The sequence below is a fragment of the Harmonia axyridis genome, chromosome 1 (assembly GCF_914767665.1).
Source record: "Harmonia axyridis chromosome 1, icHarAxyr1.1, whole genome shotgun sequence".
NCBI lineage: Eukaryota > Metazoa > Arthropoda > Insecta > Coleoptera > Coccinellidae > Harmonia > Harmonia axyridis.
The window spans coordinates 30,064,484-30,079,995 of NC_059501.1; the positions used below are offsets into that span (position 1 = coordinate 30,064,484).

At 35.7% G+C, this 15,512-nt stretch overlaps 1 protein-coding gene across 1 annotated transcript in view; it reads left to right on the plus strand.

Moving 5' to 3' along the window:
- The window catches only part of LOC123688271 (integrin alpha-PS4-like), a 40,537-nt gene extending 29,646 nt beyond the window's left edge, over positions 1–10,891 (plus strand). The window contains exons 15-21 of the mRNA XM_045627100.1: positions 1,088–1,257; positions 1,317–1,389; positions 6,871–7,282; positions 7,459–7,549; positions 9,231–9,360; positions 9,415–9,468; positions 10,773–10,891. Of these exons, the coding sequence (XP_045483056.1) occupies positions 1,088–1,257; positions 1,317–1,389; positions 6,871–7,282; positions 7,459–7,549; positions 9,231–9,360; positions 9,415–9,468; positions 10,773–10,826 (984 nt within the window). The 3' untranslated portion in view covers positions 10,827–10,891. The remainder of the gene's footprint in view (positions 1–1,087; positions 1,258–1,316; positions 1,390–6,870; positions 7,283–7,458; positions 7,550–9,230; positions 9,361–9,414; positions 9,469–10,772) is intronic.
- The last annotated feature ends 4,621 nt before the right edge of the window (positions 10,892–15,512 follow it).

Consider the following 15,512-nt stretch of genomic DNA (forward strand, 5'->3'; position numbering starts at 1 on the left):
TTCGACTTGAAATTTATCAAATAGGCGGATGTCAAGACGATATTATCAAGAACTGGTACAAATATAAAACAAATGTGAAAAAAAAATAAAAACTCTTCACAAAATAAAAACTTTTTTCAGGAGCCATCTTAAGGGGGCTGTAACTAAGCAAGGGGGGGCTGAAAAAAAGTTTCATGTTTATATGAAAACCCCCTCCTTTTTTTCATAAGAAATCGCCCCCTAAATTTTTTCGCAACTATTCCTATGCTCCCTGTATAAATTGAAAAAAAAGGAAAAATCGAAATGAATCTTAATTATTTGGAATCTAGTAGAAAATGGAAATTTTACGACTAAAATTCAATGTTAATTGAATTATTCATTAATTTTTATTAATTAATTATTAACGGAAACATTAATGGCGTTCCGGCAGAAAATTCAAATTTAATTACAGTCATCTGTGATTAATAATTGTGAAAAATAGTTCGTACAAATTTTTTGTATGGGTATTTCTTTCCCAATATTCTTTTTGAATTGTCTATCGTTCTGATGATATGATTACCTTTTTCTTTAATTTGAATTTGAAATGAAATCAGTACCCAAAATGTGAACTCTCACCTCAACGTGGTCACATAAATATTGAGTAATTTTCTTTTTTATTGTCTTTTTGAATTTTTTATGGTTCTTTACTCTCAAACAGAAAGTACTCGAGAAATGGAATTTTCAGGATAGGTTCAAGTTCCGAATATCTGGATTAAGTTCCTTGAAAGAATTCCCGTCAGATCCATATGGAATTTTCTGAAAAATACCCAACCGTTTGAAAATTAGTTGTGAAACAAATATTTATACAAAATATCACAAGGTTTGAATAAATGTTAACTGAAAACTAATTTTTTTGTGAGATTTCGATATCTCAGATTTCATTAATCATTTCCCATTTATTAATTATATTCACTTTTGAAATATCACCCGGAAGTGATTAAAATCTCTTGAAATGAGTTTTATGACCTGAATTTATGGTTTCCGTTTTTCGTATTAAAAATACTTAATTGATGAAATGTAATTGTAATTGAATCGAAAATATATCTGAGAATTGATTATTTTGTTATAGAAAACTTTATATCCCCTTCTGAAACTCGATATGGACTACATCAACAAAAAAAATCTTGAAGATTTTCTAAATATAAATATAACTTTACTGACAGTTAGCCAGACAAAGAATCCAGTCACACAGATGGTAAAACTAAATTTGGCAACAGAAGCTGATATATTGATTTCTGGGTAAGACAATTATTTTTACATTGAGGTCGAACATATTAATCAGAAGCTTTTTTTCACAGCAATTCTGGCGAACAGAGTTATACCTATGGAAATGCATCAAACTCTATGGTGGAATTCATGCAGATCTATACAGTAAGTGAGCTCCATCGTAGTTCTGGGTTCTCAACCTATGACAGAGGACTCTCGTTAAGTCGAACCTAGTTAACTCGAAATCCTCGATAACTCGAATTATTTTCAATTTCCTTGGAAAAACCTGTCTAAGGCGAAAAAATTTTCATGTATAACTCGAAACGATTTTACGGATATATTTTATCATTTTTATCTCTGTAAGTCGAAGATGAACTAAATTTACCTCTATAACTCGAAGTCAGTAGTTAATTCCGAACCCCGCCGTACAAGTCGGAACGTGTCGTTGAATCGAGCGTATTCAATGAAGCAACAATTGCATTGAGGTTTTATAGAATTTTGTTTTATTTGTTGCATAGTTATGTTAAGGTTGTTGGAAATACATTTCTTGTTTAATGTTTTTTATCCCCACTTTCCTCAGCGTCTGAGAGACCACTCGGTAGATTGGATTTTTACGAAAAATTTATTTAGAGTTTTCACTCTCAATTTCTGAAATAAGCTTGAGAAATTTAAATAAAATGCTCCTGCGCAATAATTGCAATAATTTGTCAGGATGAAAAAAAAGTTACCAAAAAAGAAACGAACAATAACACTATCAATTAATTAACTCTTTCGACGTTTTAGAGTCTAAATCAGAATCCTTCATCAGATCAACTCTTAAAATATTCAGAATTTGTCAATTGACTTTTGTCAACAAAAAGAACGTTAATCTTTTTCATTGTGAAATTTTCTATTGTCAATTCATTTTTCAGTAATCATCGAATATGTACGATCTACTCCTATTATGAGGAATAAATATCACTATTCTCTACCTCTACCACCCGAATTACCATTTAGTTTACCTCTAGGCGTACCTCTATATCTCATTACCTCTTTAAGTCGAATTTAATCAAGAATGATCTGTATAACTCGAACTACGCATATGTCGAACTATTCGTAACTCGACGAAAAATCTTGGTCCGGTGGTGTTTCGAGTTAACGAGAGTCCACTGTACTTTCAACCTTCCCTCGGTCGCAATCAAGTCCTTTGCTAATTTGAATGTTTCAAGTTTTTCAAAAAATAAAAACCACAGACTTGTATAAAATTTCATTTGAAATATATTCAGTATAATATCACAAAAGCATAGACACTATTCGATTTTACCTACACCGTGTCACGACACGTAGGTTGGGAAACATCACGAGAGCGTAGCTCGAGTGGTGTTACGCAAACTCCGTCGAGTGAAGAGGTTCGTATAATCGAATACATCGTCTATGCTCGAGTTGGTATTTGTTACGAATATATAACGAATAATTTCACTAACCGTAACCAAAGCGCTGCATTTTGATGATTCAATGACATTTCACTGAGCTTGACTTTTATTTTTCTGGCGAACGCCCAAGAATGTTACTATGGAAAAGATCCCAATATGGCAGGAGGCGAAACACCAAAACGATTATACCACGTCGGCGTCGCCAAGGGTATATTCACTTATCAATCCAAACCTTATTCAATTTATATACATTCCTAATTCCTACATTCTCGAAACATAAGGGATATCCAATCAAAAACATTGATAGCCTTCATCATTTCTTTGTTTCTTCATAATAGTTTCATATCAGCAATGCAACATGGTTTCATGCGGGGCAGGTCTACGGTCACAAATTTGGCAACATTGACGCAGTTTATCGCGGAGACTCTGGATGATGGAGGTCAGGTCGACGTTATTTATACAGACTTATTACGAGCCTTCGACTCACCGTATGTTGCTGAATAAACTTTCTTTTTTTGGCCTCAGTCCAGCATTTGTCGACCTGATGAGATCTTACTTGGAGGGAAGAATGAATCATGTGTTTTATAATGGCTTCAAGTCTTTCGAATTTTGTCTGTCATCTGGTGTGCCGCAAGGATCTTATCTTGGACCATTGTTATTCATAATTTTTATCAACGATCTTCTGGCTCTTCTCAGTTGCTTAGCCTTGGCCTATGCAGATGACTTCAAACTTTACCTGAGGATACGCGGAATTGCTGATTTAGAGCTGCTCCAGTCCAGCTTGCAGTTAGTTAATGTTTGGTGCTCGCGCAATGGACTCATTTTGAATATACAAAAGTGTTTTAAGGTGACTTTCACGAGAAGCTTACGTCCTCTCACCTTCAATTATTCTATTGGTAATTGTCTTATCGCTAGTGGAGATCGGTTTTGCGATTTGGGGGTGTTATTTGATTCGACGTTCAGCTTTGTTCCTCACATCGAGGAGCTTTGTTCTTCGGCTAGTCGATCTTTAGGCTTTGTGTTCCGGTGTTCCAGGGAGTTTCCTGATGTTTCAGTCCTCAGAATTCTCTATTTTTCTCTTGTCATCAGCAAATTGTCAAAAGAAAAACACCATTTCATTAGTATATACGCACCGGATATAACAAGATCACGAGAAGAACGAGAACAATTTTTTGACCAACTACAAGACACACTCAGAATGTTGCCTAACAATGACAAGATCTTCATAATGGGTGATTTCAATTCCCGAATTGGTAACCAGGTAATACCGGGGGTAATGCAGAGATATAATGAGGAAATATCAAATGAAAATGGAAATATGCTGCTTGACATCTGCGCGCACAATGAGCTTAGAATTAACAACACATTCTTCGATCATAAGGAACAACACAAATACACATTTCACAATACAAGAGGACAGAAATCTATGATCGACTTTGTGATAACGAATAGGCGCGTACACCCAAGTCAAATATTGGATGTGCGAACTCTAACTTCAGCTAATGTGGGGACACAACATGGACTAGTGCTCTGTGAGTACCGTTTAAAACAAACAAAAATTAGAAAGAAATCACCCATCTACATCACTAAGTTCAACACGGAGTCACTAAGAGAAGATAGCACAAGAGATTTGTACCAGCGCAGATTGAACGAGAAAATTTCTCAGAACATTATAACTTTGGAGGACAGTGTAGACATGGCCTGGGATAAAATCAAACAAAACATAATACACGGCGCGAAGGAAGCAATAGGGCAAAGAAAAATCAATATCAACGGCAGAAAAAATACCAAACCTTGGTTTACTGAGGAAGTGAAAGACCTGTCAAAGGAAAAGAAGATGGCATACATTAGGTATATAAATAATAGGTCACCCGAAGAGTACCAGAAATATAAGGTAATAAGAAATAGAACGAATGATGGGATTAAACAACTAAAAAAAGAGTATTGGGAGCGGTTTTCTGTCGAGATGGAACATGATCTATACGGATGCCAGAAGAGAATATGGAACATGCTTAGAAAAAGGAAGAAGAATGTAACAGAGGAAGTACAGATGAACAATATAACAACAGAAACTTGGACAACATACTATCAGAATCTATATAGCAATTGCACGGACAATAGAGAGGAACAACGACAAGAGTATCAGGAAACATATGACGAGGGAGACGCTATAACTATGGAAGAAGTTCAGACAGCCGTACAACAACTCAAAAATCGGAAATCACCCGGAACGGATAACATCACAAATGAAATGATCAAATACGGAGGAAGAGAAATACATCAAGAAATAACAAAACTCTTCCAAAATATCATCAGAACCGGTGAAGTGCCTCGTGAATGGAAAACCAGCTTATCCGTACCAATATACAAGAAGGGCAAAAGAAAGGACCCTGATAATTATAGAAACATAACACTGTTGAACTCCACACACAAACTGTTCACTAAGATATTGACTAATAAAATCTCCAGCCAAGTTAATATATCCGAAGAACAACAAGGATTCAGACGCAACAGGTCAACGGTGGACGCGATTTTTACTTTGCGGCAAATGATAGAGAAATCAATCGAGTTCAACAAACCAATGTTCACATGCTTTCTCGACTTAACAAAGGCTTTCGACAGAATTAGACTCCACGACGTTCTTGAAACCCTTCAAGCTAAGAATATCTCTGAAAAATACATCAGAATTATTAAACATCTTAATACCCACAACACCACCAGGATAAAAACACAATGTGGATTATCTGAGGAGATCAGCATATCCACTGGCATACGACAAGGGGACAGCCTGAGTCCACTACTTTTCAATCTTGTAATGGACCGAATTGTTGAAAGAGTGAAGAAGATACGGGCAGGCTATAAGATGGGACGCCGCTCATTGAACATCATGTGCTATGCTGACGACGTCTTTCTAGCAGCTGAAGATGAAGATGACCTCCAGCGCCTTGCATACGAATTCACAAAAGCTGCAGAAGAGCTGAATATGATTATCTCATGCGAGAAATCCAAGACCATGGTTTTCGCCAAAGAGCCTATCCGATGCAAGATAGTAATTAACGGAAAAATCCTGGAGCAAGTGTCAAGATTTATCTACCTAGGAGTGACAGTATCCAGTGAACGATGCATCGTAGAAGAAGTCCGAACACAGGCGCACAAAGCAGCTAAGATAGGAGGCAGCCTCAGAGATATAGTCTGGAACAACAAAACCATGAGTCACAAAGCGAAAACTCGCATATACAAAGCGTGTGTGAGACCAGTGCTCACATACGCCGCCGAAACGAGGGCAGAAACGTCGACAACGAAGAGAATGGCGAGAACAACCGAAATGAGGATACTAAGATCAATCAAAGGGATAACACTCAGAGACCATGTGAGGAGTTCAGACATAAGGGAAGAACTGGAGGTGCAGGATGTCGTCAGATGGGTGAGAGCACGCAGGAGGTTCTGGAGAGACCACGTGGAGAGGATGCCGGATGAGAGACTAGCCAAATGGGCGGAAACACAAAAACCCAGTACACGCAGACCATTAGGGCGCCCTCCAAAGCGTTGGAAAGAGAGCTGGAACTCGTTGTCCCAGGAAACATAATAACAGGCAGAAAGCAGAAAACACAGGACATAGTCCTATTCAAAGTGGAAGAAGAAGAAGAAGATCAGCAAATTAGAGTACGCCAACTTGGTTTGGTTTCCGATATACAGTTCCCACCAAACATCACTTGAACGCATTCATAGAAAATTATTGAAGTGTGCTGAATATAGAAAGACCGGCAGGTATCCTGAACGTGGTGCGAATTTGTCGGAGATCATGCGGGAAATGCGAATTTCAACGTTGCAGGAGAGACAGAAGCGACAGTGCGCTAAATTTGCGCAAAAGCTTGTCACTGGAAGAATTGATTCACCACATTTACTGTCCAGGGTTGACATTCGTGTACCAAGAATTCGAGGACCACATCAACTTTTCGACTCCCTAAACCTCGGACTAACATACTTGAGCAAGCTCCGGTCTATCGATTGTGCAGGGCTGCTGATGAACTTAAGTTTAATTTGTTTTTTTAGTTTATTGTTGTATCATTGAATGTGTAATTTTGTTTGAATAATTGTTCATATTATTCATTGCCAATATGTTACCCTGTTATTGGGAAATTTCCTGTTGGGTAAAATAAACTATTATTATTATTATTATATCAGACACTTAAAGACAGCATCATAAAATAAGTACAACCAAATATTTTTTCAGATTACCAAATTTGGATCGAGTCTCGTCAACTCTGTAGAGTTCCAGATTGATGTTCCGTATGCCATTAAAACAGACACGAATAATATATCATTCATATCTATGAATAAACCAGTTGGCTTTCTGAACGGACAATCCTTGGATATTAGGAGCCAATGGCTTAATTTAATCGCAGAAGAACTTAAAAAAGAAGAAATGGATACCATGAACTACAATTCTAGGATTATGGTGGACTATTCAAATTTACAGAATATTACAGATAGCGAGTTTTTGGGTACCACACCTTATGAAATAAATTGTGCAAGAGAGGACGTTCTTTGTGGCCGTATATATGGGAGGGCTGGCCCATTTGAAGTGAGGAAAAATTCGGCTATTCTTCAGCTTCAGTTTTTCTTCGATATTAAGAATATAAGAGGTTAGTATCATCTACATTCTACATGTTGATTGAAATGTTATGAAACCAAAATCATTTACTCCTTGCTGTGCTATCTATGTTTCACCAAAAAAAAAATAAAATTTAAACAGCTCCTTCTGGATGTTGGAGTTTTATTTGTCAGTTAGAATATATAATAACAATAAATATTTTTCCAGGTTTCTTGCCAAAAAATGCTGTTATCAGATACTCCACAACTGGAATAATTGAAATTAAAGATCCACAGAATTTGACGCAGAGCGGGATGAGGTATGTTGAATAATTCTATTCTACGCCTGTGAATTCGTCTGCGTAAATTTGTTAATGCATTTACTTCGTGTATTGGTAGAATTATGATTTTCCCGTGATTATCTTTCTTGCTGAATGCTCGGCAGGGTTCTGGACTCTCTTAGTGAATGTGTTTGTTCAGCTCTTTCTCGAATTCTTCTCTTTTCAAAGTACTGTATATTTTCATTCTTCTGTTTCTCTTGATAAGATCTTACATTGCTTTCGATTCTTTTCCATTCGGTATTCTCCTTCTTTTATGTTGTTCTCCGATTTTTCAATTTCATTTTAGCATAACACGGAATGCAAATACAAAAAGTGAGAATATCAATAGTATCTGACAGCAGGGCAGTGCTATTATCGCTTGACACGCCTTTAGTTCAGCTAAAGCTAGCCTGAGAGTGCAAAATGTCATTTAATGCAGATAATCAAGCCAACCTATTTTGGAAGTCTAGTACTTTTGGATGCACAGTAGGTAACTAAATGAAAAATAAGCTAATTGGAGAAGGTGCAGCAATTATTTTCATTGCACCAAAGTCTTTCTGCGATTTCCCAGCCCAGCTAGCCATTAGTCAATTGCAATTAAGATATGTGAACAAAAAAGGAAGGCGTTTTGGGAAATGATCAGTGAACAAAGACAGCCCTAGTTGTTTTTATCTCACTCAAACAGCTATACCTAAAAGATTCTCTCGTTCATTAAAACGTCACAACCTGTAAGGATTTCCAGAGATAAATTCATGGCAGCCTACAAAGTAGAACATTAAAATTGTTCGAATACAACAACTTGTTTTGAGAGATACGGTAACTGAAGATTAACAAAACAACAGGCCCCGATAAAAATTGCCAGAAGAGGCAATCAAAATGTAAACATTCTTATTCAATGTAATTTCACTGACACTATTGGCATTAACCATTCATAACAGAGAAAATTATTATGATACCAAATCTAGGCAAAAACCCTGACGATGTCGTATACTCTAGGTCTCGTAGTCTTTTATGAATCCCGTCGAAAATCCTGGAAGAGCTGATTTACCAGTTTGGGTTCAGCTGGTACCATTGAACCGTTCAACAATGCCAAATTAGAGAGTACCAGATGGAGATATCCTCATCTGTATTTTTTGATATAGACCAGGCATTCAATAGGGTTTGGCATGCAAGCCTTCTTCGCTAAATCAAGGAAAAGCTGACATCTATTTAAATCTCGAACCGAAATTCAACGGCAAATATTCCAAACATGAAGCAATTAGAGCAGGTGCACCCCAGGGGAGTATACTGGTCCGTCTACAATACCTTTTATAAATACATTGTAAACTAGCCCACAACTGAACGGATCCTTACAGGTACTTTTGCTGATGACAGCCATTCTAGCTAGCCATGAAGATCCTAAGTAGCATTATTTATCCTGTAACATCATCTGTATATTCTGCAATCAGACAAGCTACGCCACTGTTCGAACCATTGTAAAATCAGTATCCAATGATAATCACCTGTAGGCGTATTGGTATGAGAGAACAATTGAATGATAAATCAATCTATCAGCAACCATTATCATCAATACTTACATCCAGTTGATAAAGTTGATTCCGCTCTTGTTTGAATTACCAAAATTATTCTGAATTCACCTCACTGCTTCTTATCAAAACATTGAACATATTTTCTTTTCTAGGCCAGACATAGCGATTGTGAGCAGTATTTTTTTCAATGATTCCTCTAAGAGAATAGATCTCTGGATTATTATAGGTTCAGCTCTTATAGGATTTTTACTGCTCTTGATATTCACTTTCGGTTTGACAAAGGTAATTATAGTATCCAGGTGTGAAACGAAAATATCATCTTCTATTTGATTTCAGGCTGGTTTCTTCAAGAGGACCAGAAAAGAGGAGTTAGAGCAAATGAAAGCACAGGTAATTGGAAAAACCATAATTTCATTGAATTTATATATGAATATTTTGAGATCTTTGTCTGAAATCTTGAGTGAACAACTCCCACGTCAACAAGTAACTATCATAATTAAATAACAAAAACGTATAAAAAGCTGAGGATGCAATGTAACCCCCACCAGTAATTTCAATTCATCGATCGATAAGTCTAATCAGTGAAGGTCCTTAGCAAGTCAAATTTGAATAAAAGTATCAACTAACAGATAACAATTAGGAAAAAATAAAATCCAAATCTAAAAAATATCCCTTGGTTTTCATCTCCTATATTAACGTTGAAAAATTATTCGTAATTAGTGGAAAAACCAAAGAATGTTGAATTGACAGACAATATTTCCATATGAAAGATTGGCTCTCAAATCTTAAAATACCAACAGAAGAAATCGATTTGTATGAGAAGTGGCAAAACCCTTTTTTCTTTTGACGAAAAATTCAAAAACTCTCGGTGTAGCAATGGGTCCCTCTTTTTTCATTTTAAGATAGTTTTCGTTTATCCAGATATTGAAAGAAAAGATACTCTCCCGATATTTTTGCCTAGATACAGATATATGCATATAATAATAAACACACATTTATTGTATAACACAACACTAGTGAGAACATCCAATTTGGACAATTGTTTTGAAATTTTCACTTGTTACCTGAGCTCCATAAGAAAATTCAAAATGTTTTTAAGAAATAAAACATAAAGTTAGCTTTCAGTAATAAAAACTAAAGACAACTCAATATAAATAAATCAAATAAAATAAAACGAAGTAATTTCCACTATGTTATAACATATAACATAGTGGAAATTACTTCGTTTTATTTTATTTATAATGAATTTCCGCCAAGTAAGGACCGAATCCATTAAATAAATAAATCAGCCATTATCTATAAAGTTTTTATGACTGCATATACTTTAATGCAAGAGTCATTGAAATTTTTGAAATTTGTTGTAAAAACCGTTTTGAAAAAAAAAAATTATAACGATAATTTGCCAAACCGTAATCCCTAGTAATAATAATAATTATTCATTTTCCTAAATTGGAAGGTATGTTCTATGTTCAGGTTCAGGCAATGGTTGGAGCCAATAGAGTAGGTTAGATTAGAAAGAATGGTGTTGTTTTTAATTTTACCATTTTGCATGTTTTTGTAATTTAGTTAGTAACTTGTTAATTCTGATGACGATGTTGTTAAACCGTGCGTCAAACTCTAATTAAAAATTTCTTTTATCGATTATAGTTCAAATCGTATTGAATAGTCCTATTAATCTTCATATTGTTTTACAGACTGGACATGAAAATGGTAACATGGATACCACAGATGTTCCTACAGATGAATAAATAAGATAGAAAAAAAGTATTTTTTTAAGTCTTGTAATGAATTTTCCAATAAAATATTTCTTTTATATTATTATATTTATATTATTGATTTAATATATGGTCCTTGTTAATATTTTTTATTTATATTATTTGATTTAATTAACCATACAAACAATATAAAAATTTTTGTATCATCGAGATTTTAGTAGGTACTTTTTGATTGAAACGCAGTTTAAAATGACCAATCCAAAATTAATCGTAATTCTTTCAATATTATTATTTTATATTTGTTCATTACTTACTAATTCACAAAATTGCATCACATTTACGTTCGTTTCTTTCATTTTAGTTTTGAGGAAATAATGTATTCAGGTAGATGAAAACTTTGAAATTGTTATAATTCCAATGATAAATTGAAAACAAAACTATTAATTATACGGTTCCGCCTAAAGAAACCTATTATAGAAAATTGAATTACATTCACAAGTGGTTATCTAACTATTTACTATCACTACAGTAGATTAGGAGAAAAATGAAAAAAATACTAGTTTTTTAGTCAGAAATTCATTTTACAATAGTTCCCTTCATAGATTGCGAATTTGCTGTAGGTGACCTTCTGCACCTGAACATTTTATTCATCTTTTACTCCTGTTATCGCCGTTTAAATTTTTCAGAGTAGATTTTTTGTCATCTTTTTCAGATGTCTCAGACAGATATGAAGTTTTCTTTCTTTCATTTGACTTTCTTTTTTCTATTCCTTTTACTTTTTACTTTTAGTATTTCATCTTTTTTTTCAGATTTTTGGTCATATTCTCTTTCTGAATGAGTTTCTGATGGAATGCTTTTTTAAATGATGTATGATGCACGTTTCCCTCATTCAAAGTTCTTCTTTTACCCACTATATGTGGTAGGGGACCCCTGCCAGGGGTGTTAATCAATGCTGTTGTTTGCTAATTAGCAGGGCATCTCCGGGTCCTGATTGACTTTCTCCTTTTACTTTGAGAAGGTGTGCTTCTGCCATTGCTCTCCCTCTCTATCTCATTTCAGGAAGTCGTTAGATACTTCCGTTCTTCCGAACGACTGGTTGAGGGCTTCCGTTACACCTATATTTGAAAAGGAAGACATGCTCTCGTCCAATAATTATCGACCCATAAGCCTCACATCTTCGGTGTCCAAGGTTTTGGAGAGAATTGTGAGTGAGCAGCTTCTTCACTTTGCGCTAACACAGTATATTATACCTTGTGAACAACATGGATTTATTCCTGGTCATTCCACAATCACCGTTGCCTGAATGGTTGGACTCGCTTCTTGGATCTGGGTTTTCCTATGGATGTTCTATATTTGAACTTTTCCAAGGCGTTCGACCGGGCCAACATCGTCGCTTTCTGCATAAATTACAACACCTAGCCATAGGAGGAGATTTTACTCGTGGATTAGAGGTTTCCTATCCGATCGAACCTTCCACGTGAGGGTGACGAACGTTCATTCATTTGTGGATGATTTTATGTCCAGTAACGTCCCGCAGGGATCCGTACTGGGTTCCATTCTTTTTCTGTTTTATACGTCTGATCTGCCTCGCCTACTTAAATCTCCATGCGGACATTTTGCAGACGACACAAAAATATACAACAAAGCATCGAATGCGAGGACCCTTCAGGACGATTTGTGGGTTGTTGAGGATTGGTGTCGAAAATGGTTGTTGCCACTAAATACAGCAAATGTCATGTTTTGCACCCAAGCAAAAATAACCCAAAGTCTCAATATGCAATCGATGGTCATTGCTTGAGTCCCGTTGACCACTATAATGATCTAGGCATCATAGTGTCCTGTGATTTGAGCTGGTCTCACCACGAGGCGGCCGTGACAGAAAACGCCAGACAGATTACCTAGCAACGTGTCGAGCACTATATTGCAGCCATGCTGGGCCGTTTTAGTACCCTTGTCTTCGGAGGATCAACTCCTTCACGAGTCTGTACAGCTTTGGAACACAAGGATTTCCTTTAGGAGGATAAGACCTGACTATTACGCTTGTTTGAGATTATTGAATCCGCAATCCTTTGGGGATCGGCGAAATAGAGGTGATCTTATTGTAAGCTGGGAATCACCTCTACATGAGAAGTAGCATCCAGCTACGCAGCCATGTCTTGAAGCTGGCAAATGAGAATTTCAGGATTACACAGCGTCAAACTCTTCTTTGAAACAGAGTTTTCGGTGTATGGAATGGGTTGCCAAATAGTGTTGTTGGCGAAAGTTCGGTGAATTCTTTCAAGAACTGACTCGACCAGATCATTCGAGAGCCGAATCGCCGCTAATTTAATTAAGTTACTCTGATTGTATGCGGTTCTTTCATTATTTTTGGAAGTATTAATTTTGTAAGTTCGGCTTCACTCAGTTGAATGGCTTTGAATATGTGTAGGTATTGGATTCAAAGGTTTAGCAGAGGATTCACTAATACAGAGTTAAAGTTTTAATAGTTCAATATAATCTCTAGAATGTCTCTCTTCGAGCAAGCTCGATGTCGATTAGACTCATCTCTTAGGTTAGACCTCTGTCATTCGCTCTAGATCTTTGAAGATCTTTTCTTGTTCTCTCGATACCCTCGATGGCCTCGTCATTCGCTCAACGCTCGCAGCGCCGCGGTGACGAGATGAAGTAATATTACGAGTAGGTAGGATGTAATGGTTGTTGTCCCTCTCGTAATTTGTTCGGATGAAGTAATATTCTAACAGTAGGTTTCTTTAGTCTTTTAGGATATTATGAATTCCATTTTATTTTTGTAATATTGAGTTTATGGGTGGAAACGCCTACTATTTTTTTTGTGAATAATGAATAATAATAATAACAATGATTTGAAATTTTTAAAATTTTCTACAAAAATGGTATAAATTTCCGGGTGATCAGCAATAGCAAGCGATAGTGAAACTTGAAGAAATTTGAGCTGCTGGGACAAGTTAGTGATGTGAACAATCAAAAATGTGTCCGCCAGTAAAGAAAAACTGAGAATATTGCTGCTGTAGCCCGTAGTGTTGACGAAAACCCAGTTTTGTCGATTCCTCGTCGATCTTGGGGATTAGACATACCACAAACGACATTGCACTGTATTTTAAATGAAGACTTAGGTCTTTTAAAGTTCAGCCGGTCGATCACCACCAACATCATCAAATGGATCGGAATTTTCGTCTTCTAAGATTAATTTTCACATAAGAGCCTTCGTTAATAAGCAGAATTGTCGCATTTGGGGCTTGAAAAATCCAAGAATGATTGTTGAAAAGGCTGAACTGTTACGGAGATAGCACTACTTCTCACACAAGCAATGTAACGATCTAAATTTCGCTATAAAATTTTGCTGGCCGTTTCATTTCTCTATGACAATTGACACACAATTGATCAAAATTGTTCCCCCCCCCCCAGATCTTTTGATTTCACACCTTCAGGCTTTCCTCCTTGGAGCCGCGTGGGTGATGAGGTCTAAACCAATACTTCACAATCGATTCAAAATCTTTAATATCGAATTCGTGGAGTTATTGAGGAGGAACAGTCTCAAATGTGCGAAGTGGTCATTTTATATGAATACTTTATTGAACTTCAGTCGGAATAAACACATTCTAATACCTTAGCATGAAAATCACTGTATGAAAATTTTTCAATATGAGTTGAAAGATAGTTAGAAAGTAACACTACCATATTATTGTGAACTTTATGCATCTTCAGAATCCGAGATATAGCAGTAGGGTTTCACGGCTTAGCTTGATATTCAAGCTACTTGATATCAACTCAAGTTCAAGTGAATTAGTAGTTTTCCAATGACAAGTCAAGTAATTATTAAGTATTATTAAGGACATTGAAAAACTACTACTCGACTTGAACTGAGTTGATTTCAAGTCAAGCTCAAGCTACTTGAGCTTGAGCTTGAGTCAAGTAGCTTGAATATCAAGCCAAGCCGTGAATCCCTATACAGCAGTTAGATTTTGTTCTTTCAACAATTAAACTTTGGATTATTGGATTCATCGAAATGAAATTTCAGCATCCTCATGATACGAGTTTCCTTTTCAGTTGAAATGACTACACAATTTTTTACCCAACCAATTTTATCTAGTAATTGAACATGTCAATTGAATCACCATAATAATTTGAGTGTAAATCAGATTGATCAATAACAATTGTTGATGAATAATGAAGCAGCGGGATTTATGAAGATCCTATACAAAGTGAAGGGCCGAATTTGAAATTATAATTTTCTTCTTTACTGCGTCCATTCTTGAATGATGCCATAATGATCTTATAATTGGAAGAAAACGGATTATAAATAGGTTACCGATGTTCAGGAACCATTTAGTCCAGAAAAAAATCAGAACGCGTTAATAAGTAAAGATGAAATACCTGGTGAGTATAAAAGTTTTTACCCAAATGTAATTAAAATTTTATTTTCGCTAGAGATGAGATTATATTTAAAATTTTTAATGCATTGAATTCCACTTCTTGAAGAAGCAATAAAATATAAAATTGAAGAAAACAAGGATTCATGAAAGAGATTCTGATCTATTTTCTATATTTCTCACTCAACTTTTATATATATTGATTATCTTTTCATCAATCTGTTGAAAATTTCATTCTAAGATTTAAGTAGAATTCAATACGACTGATTAACAGAGGATACATTTATATCCTGAGGTACAATTAACAACACTCTTGTCTACGGAATTATAA